The 16,997-nt window shown below is 41.5% G+C and overlaps 1 protein-coding gene across 1 annotated transcript in view; it reads right to left on the bottom strand.

The window, feature by feature from the left end:
- Window positions 1-3,932: 3,932 nt before the first annotated feature.
- ofcc1 (orofacial cleft 1 candidate 1) overlaps window positions 3,933-16,997 on the bottom strand; it is a 201,023-nt gene continuing 187,958 nt past the window's right edge. Inside the window, exons 18-19 of the mRNA XM_088322071.1 lie at window positions 4,620-4,758; window positions 3,933-4,074 (exon numbers count right to left, since the gene is read on the bottom strand). Of these exons, the coding sequence (XP_088178197.1) occupies window positions 4,025-4,074; window positions 4,620-4,758 (189 nt within the window). The 3' untranslated portion in view covers window positions 3,933-4,024. The remainder of the gene's footprint in view (window positions 4,075-4,619; window positions 4,759-16,997) is intronic.

The raw sequence follows: 16,997 nt of genomic DNA on the forward strand, positions 1-16,997 counted from the left end.
TATGGTGTAAGATTTTTTTTGTATTTTGTAAGGGAAAATATGAAAGTTTGTGCATAGAGCCTTGGAGGTTGACAGCTATGAGTATGCCGCCGAAAAAACTAGTATTAGGTGAAAATGAACACAAAATTGGTAATTTCCTCAGTGTCAGTAATAAGTCGAAACATAATGCAGAAAGTGATAACGGCGATCTGCAACCTCGGTGGAAATGTTTAAATATGGGGTTAAAACACAGTTCTATTCTATAGCTTATAAATGACCGATATTTCATTTTGACACTATCTGTTTATTGTTTGTTGATGCATCTATTGCGACCTGCTCATCCTTTTTATTTTATTTTTATTTTTTTTTATGTTATACTCTACTTGAATTATTTTGTATTCTGTTTCTATTTTTATTTATGTTAATGCTACATCCTTTGCAACCTGGTCATCATGGAAGGGTGATTACCTCATGTGCGGTCCTTCCTCAAGGTTTCTTCATTTTCCTCATGTTGAGGTTTTTGGGTTTTTCCTTGCCCTTATGTAGGTTTTAGATCACGGGATGGTGTAATAATAGTCTTTAATTTGCAATAGTCTGTGGTCTGTTCAGCCCTTTGAGACTCCTTGTGATAAAAGCCTATACAAATAAATACGACTCGACTTGACTTCTACTTTGAACATGTGCTATTACCTTAAAGGTTGAAAATGAAAACAGTTAAGGTTTTTATTAAAAGCCAAAGAAATGAGTTCAAGCAAACATCTCCGAAATGGCCCTCAAAGGTACAGTCATGGATCCCGACAATAAAGCATCATTAATAGAAGCGTAAGGTTATTATGCCCTGAATTTCCTTTCCCATGACATATTAGCTATCTATAAAATCTTTAAAGGCTAGCCCTCTAACACATTTGCCATGATCCCCGACATCCCAGTTTGCAATGGCTGGGGCAAATGCTAATAAGCTCACAACCTTTAATTAAGCAATATGTGTAAGTAGACAACCATTATGGCTTGATTTGTGAAGCACTTCATCACGCTAAGCACCGACTCGCAGACGTACATTCAATACACATCTAGCTGGCAGGAATATTATCCCCTATAATGAGAAGCCTACTGTGTGTTGATATTTCGTCTCTAAAATTGAGATTTGCATTAGCTTTTTGTACCAGTTTTACAATCTCAACTTTAAGTTTCAGTTGTATTCCTTGTGTTATTATCTCAAATGGCCAAGATCAATAGGGGTCTTCAACAGCCCTGGAAAACAGTCCACTTAAAATAAGTGAAAAATAGTAAAATTGGTGTTTGATTTTTAATATAGGAATTCTGAAAGGGAGATTGCATACAATGGCAGCTCGTTATTTTGACTAGTATACCTCTCTGTTGGGGCAGCACGGCGGCGCAGTGGTTAGCGCGTGTGCGGCACAGTTCTAAGGTCTTGGGGACCTCCTGTGTGGGTTCAAATCCAGCTACCTGACTTACTGTGCGGAGTTTGTATGTTCTCCCTGTGCTTGCGTGGGTTTCCTCCCGGCACTCCGGTTACCTCCCACATTCCAAAGACATGCATTTCAGGTGGATTGGTCCAAATTGTCCCTAGGTGTGAATGAGCGAGCGAGTTGTCTGTCCCTGTGTGCCCTGCGATTGGCTGGCAACCAGTTCAGGGTGTCCCCTGCCCACTGCCCGATGACTGCTGGGATGGGCTCCAGCACCCCCGCGACCCTACTGAGGATAAGCGGTGCAGCTAATGAGATGAGATGAGAATCCTGAAAGGGAGATTGCATACAATGGCAGCTCGTTATTTTGACTAGTATACCTCTCTGTTGTTTGTTATTTTGACAGTTTACATTCTGTGTTCTTTGCTAACCACACCCTTCAAGGTTCAAAAGTTTAAAATCAATAATTTCTTCATTAAGTATGTGTTAAATATACCCAATTACGGTCAAAGAGCCTTTTTTTTTTCTTTAATCATGCCTTTCTGCTTTCATTTACTTGTACTTGTATATCAGTGTTCTGGCCACATAGTGCATTAGGCAGGACAAAAAGAGGTGGGGTGTAGGGGGTGGTGGAAAAGTGCTTTCTAGGATGAAAATGGTGAAAGTAAGAAACGTGACTGTTTCAAATAGTAAAAATGTCAACCTGAACCACAAAACAGATGAAAAAAGAAGAGATTGCTCAAGTGTGTCTCTGACACGTAAGTGAATGCGGCACACAGGCAGTTTGACGGAGGTTGCAATAATGATTTTAACCAGAAGATGGTGTCAGCAACTACAGTGTATTTTTTTTAAGTTACGGACACCACCTTTAAGATTTGCTATTTGGAACTTCAAGATTTAATAAAATAAAAAGGGTTCAGGGGAAGGCTATTAGAAAAGGTTGGAAATTAGTACAGGTTTGTGTCCTCTTCTATTCTTGCAAATTCTAAATAAGTTTAGCATATTTATATGTGTGTAACGCGTACTTGTGCTTAACACACACACCCATGAATGTTGATTAACTATTGATACTTATTACTGTTTAACTTTTTCTAAACTCCAACTAAGCATTGTAAGTGACTGTCACAACCAGAACGGAATAAGGACCCAGATGCGTAACGTTAAACACAAGTTTATTGCGATAAAGAGGAAAGGCAGCGCCTGCGAACAGGTGCTCGCCGCACGCGGGAAGAAAGCCGATCACAGAATCGGAACGTGTTCTGAATGCGGAAGTGGACCTTCCGGAGCAGGAGATCGTGGTGTTGAGGACGGAAAAAACAGGTCGATAGCCGGGACAGGAGAGCAAAACGTTGTGGGTATCAAAAAGGGGTCGTAAGCCAGGACGGAAAAGCAAAACGTTGTCGGGGTCAAAAAACAGGTCATAGCCGGAAACAAACAGACGGGTGGAAGCTTGTGCAAAAAGCGGGACCGACGGGAGTCAGAGTAAAAGTGCTTGCCTTGTAGAGTCAGAGGTTCGCTGACGGACTGACAACAGGCGAGTGAAATCAGGAAGCCCGCAGCGGCTGGTGCCAAACGAGCGGGCACAAGTGAAACTAATCAATCATCATGACAGTCACAAACGTTGAACAAAATCTGTGAATCTGTGAATATAATCCAACCTAAATTGTACAATGTATTTACTTAATGTCCTTCAAAGACAAATTCATCATCAGATGCACTAAAAGAGTTGGATTCGTCATGTTTACTTATGTTTTTTTTTTTTTTTTTTGTATATCTTTCAGGACGATTTTCTGTTTTATCCAATCTCTTACATTTGCCTCTGCTACAGTAGGTAAAAATAGTGTGATAATAAGGTAAACACTTGCTTTTTACAAATGTATTCTACTGGGTGTTGTATACACAAGGTAGTTGTTTTTTAATTGGGAAAGAAGAATACAACTATTTTATTAATTACATAAATTAGTGTGTGAGGACTGTACTTGTTATATGTTCTAAATACCAATCAGAAACAATGTTGCACTTTAAAACCTTTATTCATTTTAAGTTTTATTTTTATGTAAATTAAGAAGAAATCACACTCAAAATGAGAAAAAAAATCCTTACTATTTTAGATGATGTACTTAATTTTAATCAAGGTTTTCCAGAAATGGTCAAAATACAAGAAAAAAGCCCCAAAACAGAAAATAATACGTTAAAATGCTAGGCCATCTAAAACACATACAAACAGTAAAATCAGAAGGAGAAAATGTCAAATAACTACTTGGTTTTACCGTATTTTACGTACTATTAGGCACACCTAAAAAACACAGATTTAAATGATCGTCTTGTATATGGGTGCACTTTATAGACCGGAAGGTGTTTTTTTTTTCCGAATTGTTTTCATCCAATCCTAGCTTTTATAGTAGGTTTAATTTCATGTGCCTTATATATGAACAACATTTTACAAAAGACCATCTTTAAAAGTGCGTTTTATAATCTGGTGCACCTAATTGTTTGGAAAATACGGTATATAAAAAAGTCACATGAAAACAATAAAGTTCTGAGTAAAAATGACAGCAGCATGACAGCACTTTGGAAAAAAAACAATTTTTTCACTCTCATTGGTTGAGGTCCTGCTCTTAGGAGGAGTCACAACGGCTTCCTCCCACTGGCTCAACCCGAGGACACCCTGAGGGAACGGAACCACTGATAAAACTGTGCAAATTCAGTTAAACAAACAGCAGGAAGAAACTGTTTAAAAGGTTGACATGTTTGAGGTAGTGGCACCTCCACCTTTATCAACAGGGTTGGGTAGGGTTACTTTAACTTGATTACTTTGAATTTCTTTTGGATTACTCCAATACCAAATATGCTAATAAAAGACAAAAACTAAATATGAATAAAATCATGACTCACAACACTTGGTAAGCTTTCCCTCCTGGCTTTGATCTCTTTGGCAAAACTTAAATAAAATGCAACAGAAACAAAATGAAAAGAAATCCAAACAGCTTGCCAACATCATTTTTGCTGTTCCATGTGTTCCGTTACCCCCGAAGCCTGCACACAATTTAGTAGTTTTATTCATATTTAGTTTATTTTGTCTTTTATTAGCATATTTGGTATTGGAGTAAACCTTAAGTAATTGAAAGTAATCAAGTTAAAGTAACCCTACCCAACCCTGTTTATCAATATATCAATATGGTTAACTGTCATCATTCAGTGAGGAGCACTCACGTCCAAAAAGTTTATTCCTTTTCCGAAGCTGACGGGCAACTCCTGAAGACTCCTGGTCCATCATGGGAGGATCTAATTGCTGAGCTGTTGAGGGCCCCATTCTTGTTGCGTTTTCTGAGGCATCCAAGTCTCCGATCACCTATAACAGAGACAGGGAAACTGACTGAAAGTATCATGAAAATAAAATATATATATATTATTTTTTGTTTGGTTTTAAAAGGCACGCCATACATCTCATTTAATCTCATCTCATTAGCTGCACCGCTTATCCTCATTAGGGTCACAGGGGTGTTGGAGCCCATCCCAGCAATCATTGGGCAGTGGGCAGAGGACACCCTGAATTGGTTGCCAGCCAATCAAAGGGCACACAGGGACAGACAACTCACTCGCTCATTCACACCTAGGACAATTTTGGAACACAAATGCCATTTTTTTTTTACCCGAGGTTAACGATATGTCATCCACATAATGTGTTTAACAGAAATCGATCTTCAGAAAAAACAATAATTCTACAGCGGAGAATCTTGAAAATGAGCGTGGTAAGGCTTTTTCATAAAACCATATATTATTGTATGTCATGATTACTCATTACATTCACCTGTGCCCGCCCGTTTGGCACCAGCTGCTGCTGGTTACTGGATTGATTCCCCCTCCTATTTAAGCTCAGTGCTTTCACTCTCCCTTTGTCAGTCTGTCATCGAACCTCTGTTTACACAAGGCAAGCATTTCTGACTCTGATTCCCGTTGGTCCCGTTTTGTCTTCCGTTTTCCACTCATCCGTTCCTGATTTCCCCGTTTGTCTCTGACTCGTTTTTTGACCCCGACCACGTTCTCATCTCCCGTTACAGCTAACGACCTGTTTTTTCCCGTCTAACCATGCTACGATCACCCTCCATGGAACTTCCACTTCCGCATTCAGAACACGCTCCAATCCCGTGAGCGGCTTGCCTACTGCGTCGAGCGACCACCGGATCGCTCGAGCTAATTTTCCTCTATATCGCAATAAACTTGTGAGTAACGTTACGCATCTGGGTCCTCCTTCTGTTCTGGTTCTGACAATTGTATATACATATAAGGTCATAACAGTTGCAAATTGCAGGGATCGAGACGCCAAGTTAAAAAATGTGTCACCAAGAGTTTATTTATATAAAGCTGATCTTACTTGCTTGATAGCCAGGGTTGGGTAGGGTTACTTTAATTTGATTACTTTCAATTAATTTTGGATTACTCCAATACCAAATACGCTAATAAAAGACAAAATAAACTAAATATGAATAAAACTACTAAATTTTGTGCAGGCTTGGGGAGTAACGGAATACATGGAATGGCAAAAATGATGTTGGCAAGCTGTTTGGATTTCTTTTCATTTGGTTTCCGTCGCATTTTATGTTAGTTTTGCCGGAGATCAAAGAGATCAAAGCCATGAGAGAAAGCTTACCACGTGTTGTGAGTCATAATTGTATTCATTTTTAGTTTATTTTGTCTTTTATTAGCATATTTGGTATTGGAGTAATCCAAAAGTAACTGAAAGTAATCCAGTTAAAGTAACCCTACCCAACCCTGTTGATAGCTCCATGCAGTGTACTTTGGATAAGTCCTGCTAAGCAGATATGGCTGCCAGTAAGGCAATAATCTCCACATACAACACACAAGAATACGGCCAAGGACGTTTGTCTGGTCTCCTTACTCACACACAGAGATTCACACAAACGCACCACACAGAGGCCACTTTATGAATCATATGCATATTTCTGAGGCCTGACAATGCAAATGAAGCCCGGGTCCTCCAGCACCAAAGCGGCAATCATAAGTGTGGCGGAGTAATTACAAAAAAAGAGAGACACAGGGCGAATTGATGTGTTATGTCAATTATTGTTGCTGTTAGCTGTTTTTTAAAAGGTTAATCTCTTCATATGCGCGGCATGGTGAATGAGGTCAATATTGGTCTCATCTCATCTCATCTCATTAGCTGCACCGCTTATCCTCAGTAGGGTCGCAAGGGTGCTGGAGCCCATCCCAGCAATCATCGGGCAGTGGGCAGGGGACACCCTGAACTGGTTGCCAGCCAATCGCAGGGCACACAGGGACAGACAACTCGCTCGCTCATTCACACCTAGGGACAATTTGGATCGGCCAATCCACCTGAAATGCATTTCTTTGGAATGTGGGAGGAAACCGGAGTGCCCGGAGGAAACCCACGCAAGCACAGGGAGAACATACAAACTCTGCACAGGAAGTCCGGTAGCTGGATTTGAACCCACACAGGAGGTTCCCAAGACCTTAAAACTTTGCCACACACGCGCTAACCACTGTGCCGCCGTGGTAACCAAAGTATATTAGTGGATTGTTTTAAACCTTCTCATTTTTGTCCTCATGTTCTATTTTTTTTTCCCAATATTTTTTATCAAGTACCTTATGTCATGAACCGGAACAGGATCAGAACCCAAATGGGTGACGTTTCTCACACAAGCCTTTTATTTTCGGGAAATGGGGAGTCATGCACGTTAGGCAGCAGTCTGGCGTGGAAAGACAGGAAGCCAGAGACCGACGACTAATTCCAAATGCCTGAACATACATCAGACAGACGGGGTCGATACCAGACAGGACGGGACAGACTGATAATAAAACAGGATATCGAAATTAAACAGGACAATTTAGACGGGAACAAAACTGGAAACCGATATTAAACAAAACAGAATAAACGGGAACAAAAACAGGATATCGAAATTAAACAGGACAAACTAGAAGGGAACGAAACTGGAAACCGATCTCAACCAGGACAAAATAAACAGGAACACTACTGGACAGGAAATACCAACAGGAAACAGGACCGAATCAAAACCCACATCTTGCGAGGCAGAGGTTCGTTGACGGACTGACAAAGGTTGAGTGAGAGCACTGAGCTGGATAGACGGTAAGCCGTAGGTTCAAATCCAGCTCCAGACTTCCTGTGCAGAGTTTGTATGTTCTCCCCGTGCTTGCGTGGGTTTCCTCCGGGCACTCTGGTTTCCTCCCACATTCCAAAAACATGCATTTCAGGTGAATTGGCCGGTCCAAATTGTCCCTAGGTATGAATGAGCGAGTGAGTTGTCTGTCCTCGTGTGCCCTGCGATTGGCTGGCAACCAGTTCAGGGTGTCCCCTGCCCACTGCCCGATGATTGCTGGGATGGGCTCCAGCACCCTTGCGACCCTACTGAGGATAAGAGGTGTAGCTGATGAGATGAGATAATCTATTCACTGTACCTTTAAGCAGCGTTTCTAGACCCTTGTACAAGATTTTCGCTTTTTGCAATCATTTACGTTTTCGACTTGATCGTTGTCAGTGTTTGCCACTTTTCCTTCCTAAATTGGTCCGTCTCAAACACAATCAAGATGGCGGCGATTGACTAAACAGAAGAAAAATGGGCCAAGGGTGGAGCGTGAGGACATGACACAGGCGTGCGCCATTGGGTATCTAAGGCTGTCTTAATCCTTTTTGTGTTCATTTTGTTGTATCCGCATATAAGCCGACCAACAAGGTCATAATTGGCCAAAAATCAATGAAACACCAAAAATCATAATAAAATGACATATGGTCCCCCTCAAACACAATCAAGATGGCGGCGATTGACTAAACAGAATAAATAATTGGGCAATGGGTGAGCGTGAAGACATGGTGTGTCACACCGTGGGTCATTGGGTATCTATGACTGTCTCACTCCCCCTTGTGTTCATTTTGTTTCGTCCTCATATTGTCATGATGACTGATTACTATCACCTGTGCCAACTCGTTTGGCGCCAGCAACTGGGGGCTACCTGATTGGTTCCCCGTCCTTTTTAAGCTCAGTCCTTTCACTCGCCCGTTGTCAGTCCGTCAGCGAACCTCTGTTTCTACAAGGCAAGCACTTTGACTCTGACTACCGTCGGTCTTGCTTTTTGCACCCGTTTTTCCACGCGTCCGTTCCTGATTTCCCCGTTTGTCTCCGGCTCCGACCTGCTTTTCGACCCGACCATCGTTTGCTTTCCCGTCCCAACGTACAACCCGATTTTGATCCTGACCACGTTTTTGCTCTCCTGTCCCGACTATCGACATTTTTTTCCTGTCTTCGACACCACGATCTCCCGCTCCAGAAGATCCACTTCCGCATTCGGAAAAGGTTCCGGTTCTGTGGACGGCTTGATTCCCGGGTCCAGCGAGCACCGGATCGCGGGCGCTGTCTTTCCTCTTTATCTCAATAAATTTGTGGTTAACGTTATGCATCTGGGTCCTAATTCCGTTCTGGTCGTGACAACAGTTCTTCATTCTGTGTATTGTTTCCCTTTTTTCTTCAAGATCAGTTTTATTACCTTATTACATTTTAATAGATTATTTGTTTAGGTAAAATGCTCATTCGAAGGACCTTTTAAAATATCATCTCATTAGCTGCAGCGCTTATCCTCAGTAGGGTCGCGGGGGTGCTGGAGCCCATCCTAGCAATCATCGGGCAGTGGGAAGGTGACACCCTGAACTGGTTGCCAGCCGATCACAGGGCACACGGGGACAGACAACTCACTCGCTCATTCACACCTAGGGACAATCTGGACTGGCCAAATGCATGTCTTTGGAATGTGGGAGGAAACCGGAGCGCCCGGAGGAAACCCACGCAAGCACGGGGAGAACATACAAACTCCGCACAGGAAGTCTGGAGCTGGATTTGAACCCACGCAGGAGGTTCCCATGACTTGAACTGTGCCGCACATGAGCTAACCACTGCGCCGCTGTGCTGCCCACCTTTTAAAATAAAATGAGAAAATGCTAAGGAAATTGGAAAGCGGTTTTGAAACAATGATGTGTTTACAAATAGGAACATTGTAATTTGTGGACTTATAATTTGTTAATGGATTTATGTATCTACCTTGGTCATATCCCTCAAGAGGGGTGACCGACAGCAAGACAAACACATACAATAACAGGGAAAAAAAAAGGAGAAAAAAAAGCAAAAGACACACACAAACATTTTTGGACCATGGCCAACCCAAATACCCAAACACCCAAATACGTTAGGCACCTAAGTTGGTCATGCTTTCGTCCCTCCAGTTGAAACGGGACACAAGAAATCAGCCATGTCACTCGGGTCGGGTGACAAAACACACTCTTTTTTCAACAGCAGGGCCAGACAGCTTTCACTGGTTTACCCCTACCGCATCATACAAGTGCCCTGCCCATCCTTTAGAACACGTCCAAACATCCTACTATCCTTTTACAACACCTCTCCACTCATTCCCATCACCAACAAGAGCTATAGCTTCCACTAGATTTAGACCTCTTTTAGTTTTTTTTTATAAATATAATTGTTATTATAATTTGTTTGGTGTGTACGATATAAAATATAAGGGGTACTCTACAGAAGAAATGATTTAACTGGAGGTGCATCAAAAATGACAAAAAACAAGGTCCCAATGCAAAAAAGGCACATCCTCCACAAAAGTGTTTCAGCACATCACCCAGGGAAAAAAAAGAGAAAAGGCGCTGCTGAATTGCAAGTAAAAAGTGTTTTTTATTTATCCTTGTCGGTTGAGATACCCTTCATCAGCATTTTTTTTTTCAGGACTATAAATAATTTGCAGGGGAGAGGTAATAGTCAAGCTGGCGGAGCCTTAGTTGTGCATCTTTAATGGAAGTTTTACAGAAGTGGAGCCAGTTTTTGCATATGCCGCCGCCTTCCATATGGAGCGAGGAGACAAAAACCAGATCACAGTTGTCCGTCGACACTTAAGCACTAGCCCGCGAGGAAAAGAGCGACACGGGGGGACATAAACCCACTGTGGTTTTAGGAGGGAAGATAATGACTTTGCCTGCATTAATTTCTTCATCAGCCATCTTGTTTCTGCAGACAGAGCGCTTATGAGGCCTTCAATGAAGGTCCTCCGTTATATGGATGCAGTTCCCTGCGTCATTTCTGCCTTAACTGTTGTTGTCATCAGTGGATTTTGTGAGCTGGCATCTGTGGAACATCTGTTTTATAGGTAATGAGTGTTTGCAAAGCTACACCTCACTTTACCTTCAATTACCGTATTTCCGGACTATAAGGCACACCTATAAAAAAAAAAAAAGCCAGAAATCTGCCTTATAATCCAGGGCCCTTTATTGTATGAACATATAAGATTGGAAATGCATAATTACAGCGTTTTCTGCACTATAAAGCATGCGGAAAAATCCTCATTTTGCCAGAAATGTAGAACCTTAAAATACGGCAGATAATATTGTAAATGCGTACAATAATGATAAGTACCGTAAATGCCGGACTATAAGCCGCTACTTTTTTCCCAAACGTTCAACCCTGCGGCTTATTCAGTGATGCAGCCAATTTATGTTATTTTTCTAACGGCCGTCAGTAGCGCTCGAGTACAAAAGGTAAGATTTAGACCGGTGGAATATATGCGCCGAGGAAAACTGCAACTTCTTAGCTTGTACACAAATTAAATTAGCGTAGAAACATCCTCACCATGCAAATTCCAAAAAGAAAGGCACATGACGCAGCTTTCAAGCTAAATGCAATTGAGCAGTCAGATAAAGAAGGAAACAGAGCTATGGCACGTAAACTTTACTTTGCGAGCGTGTTGCTAGCGTGTTTTTGAATAAGGGAGCGTTGGACGACGTCTATATGACATAGTCTCTTTTCTATACCGGGAAAGACGACTTTGATTACGTCAGCTATAAGGAGAGAGATGAGGTTTTTTGGTTTACCGTAATTACTACAAGTACGGTATGTTTTTTTTAACAGAGCGGTTTACTGCGTTGCGAGCGTGGTACTAGTAGCATTTTGCTACCCTTCACAAGCACGGTTTGGGATGAAAGTTATAATATTATTATTAAAGCTTTAAAAACTCTCTCGGTGTACCGTCTTTCTTTATAAATATGTGTAACCATGTATAATATGTATTTGCAACTGTATATTTTTGTAATGTATTCATTTTAGAAACTTATTCTGATATGTTTTCCTTGGGTGAATCAAAAAGAAGGGGTAAAGCAACGGGGGCTGACGGGAAGTGGAGTAAAGGTGAGACGTGTTTGTGGACGCAGCGGACAATAGTAGATATCTATTTTTCCCACCCTTACGTTTGGAAATATACATTTTTTTCCTTGGATTATTTTCAACGGGACCCAAACTCTGCAAGTCTGCATCAAACTTTAAGTACAGGTATAATTTTCTGTTCATAATGCTGGCTGTAATTTTTGGACTGTGTACTTTATAACCAGTTAAAATTTGTGATTGTGTTACATGTTTTAATGTGGGCGCATGCGGCTTATATACAGGTGTGCCTTGTGTAAGTACAAAAGCCTTTATCCTCTTAAAATTTGGTGGGTGCGGCTTATAATGAGGTGCACTCTATAGTCCGGAATTTACGGTATACGTTAAAATACAAGGATTTACGGTAAAGCCGTATTTGAGCAATGAGTGACCAAATAAAAAAAAAAAAAAAACAGTTCTGACCCAAGCTGAAACTTGTAAAACATTGTATGCAACTGTAGTCAAACCCGTGTAGTGATACACTTTGCCACAGCGGTGCAAATAGCATGTGATAAGGCATTAGATCTCATTTCATTTTCATACCATTTCTACAGCGCTCGTATCAGTGATTTGCATAGTGCATTCGAATGGGTCAGGCATCTCTTCACTTCTGTCAAGAACCAGAACAGGATCAGGACCCAAACGCGTGACGTTTCTCACACAAGCCTTTTATTTCACGGCAAATGGGGAGTCATGGACGTTAGGCAGCAGTCTGGCGTGAAATGATAGGAAGCCGGGGGCCGACGAGATAGATAACAAAAGCTTGGGTAGATATCGGACAGATGGGGCAGATACCGGACAGGACGGGACATACAGGATTGATAATGAAACAGGATATCGAAATTAAACAGGACAAACTAAACGGGAAAGAAAACTAGAAAGAATAATACATAGTACAAAAATAGTCGGGAGGGAAACTGATATTAAACAGGACAAAATAAACGCCCAATGGGCCCCGCCCATGTGGCGCCAGCTGCGGATAGTTGACAGATTGGCTTTTTGTCTATTTCAAGCTCAGCACTCTTACTCTTCCTTTGTCAGCCCGTCAACGAGCTTCTGCCCCGCAAGACGTGGGTTTGTTCCTGTTGGTATTTCCTGGTATTGTTCCCATTTATTTTGTCCTGTTAAATTTCGGTTTCCAGTTTTGTTTCCGTCTATTTTTGTCCTGTTTATGATGTTCTCCTGTTTTCGTTCCCATCTAGTTTGTCCTGTTTATTTCCGATAGCCTGATTAATTATCTATCTTGTCTGTCCAGTCCTGTCCAATATCGACCCTATCTGTCCGATATCAACTTGGGCAATTGGAACCGATCTCGCCGGCCTCTGGCTTCCTGTCTTTCCACGCCAGACTGCTGCCTAACGTGCATGACTCCCCATTTCCTGTGAAATAAAAGGCTTGTGTGAGAACGTCACGTGTTTGGGTCCTGATCCTGTTCTGGTTCTTGACATTCTTACCATTTTTCCTAGGTTTCTAGTCTTATGCAGTGCCATGAAGAAGAGTTTGCCCCCTACCTGAATTCCTGTGTGTCTTATAAAAATAAATGAATAAATAAATCAAAGGGGACTATTTTTGAAGGTGCCCCTTATAATCTAGTACATGATATAGTCTGGAAATAACAGTACCTTTTCTTTTTGCAAACGCAGTATTTTGTGTGGGCAGCACGGCGGCGCAGTGGTTAGCGCGTGTGCGGCACAGTTCTAAGGTCTTGGGAACCTCCTGTGTGGGTTCAAATCCAGCTACCGGACTTCCTGTGCAGAGTTTGTATGTTCTCCCTGTGCTTGCGTGGGTTTCCTCCGTGCACTCAGGTTTCCTCCCACATTCCAAAGACATGCATTTCAGGTGGATTGGCCGGTCCAAATTGTCCCTAGGTGTGATTGTGCGAGTGAGTTGTCTGTCCCTGTGTGCCCTGCGATTGGCAATTACTAAATTTTGTGCAGGCTTGGGGAGTAACGGAATACAGGGAACGGCAAAAATGATGTTGGCAAGTGGTTTGGATTTATTTTCATTTTGTTTCTGTCGCATTTTATGTTAATTTTGCCAGATATCAAAGAGATCAAAGCCAGGAGAGAAAGCTTACCACGTGTTGTGAGTCATAATTTTATTCATATTTAGTTTATTTTGTCTTTTATTAGCATATCTGGTATTGGAGTAATCCAAAAGTAATTGAAAGTAATCCAGTTAATGTAACCCTACCCAACCCTGTCAATATCACAGACACGTGCCCTGGGCCCTATGCAGAGTGAGACCATATGAGGGATCATTAATATTACCTTTCTTTGAGTGGAAGTCAATAAAGACCTCATTATTGTGACGTTTTACTACACATTTGGGTCATTCCATTCACGGCAAATATTAATCTTTCAACCCGGAGAGAAGACACTTCAAACAAAATACTGTTACCGGTTGAATAATGACTGAATCAACAGTTAAAAAAATAAAGTTTCACGCCACCTCCTCTCATTTTCTCTCATTTCTGCAAACAGAACACACCTGAATGTTGGGTGCCTTCCAAAAAGCGTCAAACAATGTCCATAGCTCAGGGCCTTTCTTCCGGGACTTTAATTGTTTAGGTGTTCGTTTAGACAAATTTAATCCGTAAACGTGTGAGTAATATGCAAAATGGCTGCCCTCCGGTGCTGTGGTCATGTTAGTCTAAGGGAGGAGTGACTCCTCCGGGGCATGGGCGTCCAGGACACTGCCTATGAAAACAGAGCACTTTAAAGGAAATGAGCCATCCGTCAATATTGCCTCAGTAAATGGAAGCAGCCCTTCTTAAGGAGAACAATTACACTTGCTAACTAGCTGGGAAAAGAGTGGAGTCACCGAATGACGTATTTGAATCGGTCAAATATTTGTATCGCTGTCGATCTCAGAGGGAACTTTTGACCCAAGGTTTTATAACTGAAACAAGTTTGTTTTATAGGTTTTTTTGCAAAATAACCTTGAAATAGGCACCCTTCTTATACACAGTATATAGCCTACGTATTGAGGGTGGGCGGACAATCCAAATAATTATGTTATAGGTACTGAGTTTGTACTTGGATCGGAGCGATATTATTGCCCATCCATCCATTATCTGCAGGGCTTATCCTCAGTAGGGTCGCGGGGGTGCTGGAGCCCATCCCAGCTATCTTTGGGCAGTGGGCAGAACTGAACTGGTTGCCAGCCAGTCCCAGGGCACACGGAGACAGAGAACTCACTCGCTCATTCACACCTAGGGACAATTTGGTCCGACCAATGAACCTGACATGCATGTTTTTGGAATGTGGGAGGAAACCGGTGTGCCAGGAGGAAACACACGCAAGCACGGGGAGAGCATGCAAACTCCACACAGGAGGTTCGATATCATGACCTCCGAACTGTGCTGCACATGCACTAACCACTGTGCTGCCGTGCTGGAATCAATACTGCTTTTCCATTCTAACTAGTACTAAAAAGGTATTGCTAGGGGGTCAGAACATTATACATATAATATTACCTACAGATTTAAAAAATACTGTGCAATAGAAGGGTTTTAGTTGACTTATTGACATGTTTAAAGAATATTTGTATTTTCATTACGTTTCTGCTTTTTCTCTCTATGTTATCTCGTGCCGTTTGTTCTGATTCAGTTAAATGGAATAATTCTATTTTTCATATTGCGAAAAATTCTTACATTATATAGTTTACACTATTTGTAGTTTTTTGACTTTATTTTCACTATAACGTGCAATAAAAAGGTATTGTACTTGTCATACTGACATGATTATATTTGCTACATTGCTAAACCATTCTAAGAGTAATATTTACATTCATACTTTATATTGTTAACAGTTGCATTGTATGTAATTAACAAAAGTCCACATTTTTTTAGTGGCTAAAATCTCCGTGCTGTGTTTATCAGTTTCTCACGTGTATTATCTATGTGACCACATGTAAAACATATGACCTAATTTGATTTAGTTAGCATTTGGTGTCCTTTTGTATCTCTAACTTTCGGAACAAACAAAGCAACCCTATTCCCAGGCCTATAGATTAGCCCCATATACCTTTATACATTACAATTTAATGTATGAGCAATTCCAAACAAAGTGATTGGTTTAAGTAAAGAATATTTTGCTTGAAGGTGCACTGATAGTACATGGTTTAATTTGGGTCTTGAGACGCAACTTCTGGTTTTGGAACCAGAAATATCCCATAATCAAGCTGTTCTCGGTTTTGTTGTCTCCTGACTTATCTATTCTCATTTTATTGCTATTCATTTCTAGGAAGCATTTGCGGCACATCTGGAGGCCAATTTGTACGCAGCACCCTGTTATTTTGCGCTGAATATAAAGCACCACTAAAAAATATCAGCGCAAGTGTACTTCTGAGTGCAAAAAATGCCCTTCGGGGATTCCTGGATGCTTGCTTATATACATAAAACCAGTCTATACAGTCAGGGGAGAATTTGTCGGAATATGCATAAGAGGTCGAAAATGAGAAAGGGGGGGGATGGAGTCCCATTCTCTCTCGCCGATGCCTTTCTAAGGATGCTGCAAGTCCCAGCAACAAGAGGGTGAAATGCCATCAGCGTCTCTTGTGGTGACGTTGTGAGGAACAGAAAGAAAGAGCCCAAGGGACGCGGAAATCCTTGGCTTTATGAAATTGTCCTCTGTTTTAAGAACAGAAGTTATGAAGTGGTGTGCTTTGTAATAAGTGGTAGCCCAGATGTCTAATCTAGGTCTGCAGGCATAGAGAGAACCATGTTGCATGTGTACACTAACCATCAGTCAAATAATGACAGGGGACTATTAGGAAGTGGAAGACCCTCCGAGCTAATTGTTAGCGTCTACCGCCTTCCTTCTCCCCTTCAATTCTCTGACAGTCAAACTTCCAAATATTAATATAGCGGAGACGATGCAGGTTGCTCTCAGGGGGACTGACAGGAATGATTGAAGAAAGGAATAAACACAGCACTTGTCACGTGGCGCTAATGAAGCAATGTTTCACACGGCAAATTCTTGTCGAAAGTCGGATGAGAGTTGGCGATGTAATTAAATCCCCCGACTGCTTTTCTCTGTTGATTCTGTGGGACTGACATTGTTCTCAAGCCGTAGACTCCGTTTAGCGTTAACAGGTATTTGGTAAGCAGTGACTCCGACGAATCTTTTGAATAAAGTTATGATTTGCTTCTGAGGGCAAATCTTTCCTTTCTATTTGAGAAGGAAATACCATTTAAAATCTGTTTTTGCCCAGGGAAAAGTAAACCTTTTCATTCTAGTTCTGCAGGTTAGTAGTATTGTTGTTCGCACTATTGCACCACACAGCTGCACTGTTGTCTGTCGCAGGATTGGACGCGATATTGTAACAGTGCTCTGACAAGACG

Source organism: Urocampus carinirostris, chromosome 18 (genome assembly GCF_059441175.1).
Source record: "Urocampus carinirostris isolate Australia breed hairy pipefish chromosome 18, RoL_Ucar_1.0, whole genome shotgun sequence".
NCBI lineage: Eukaryota > Metazoa > Chordata > Actinopteri > Syngnathiformes > Syngnathidae > Urocampus > Urocampus carinirostris.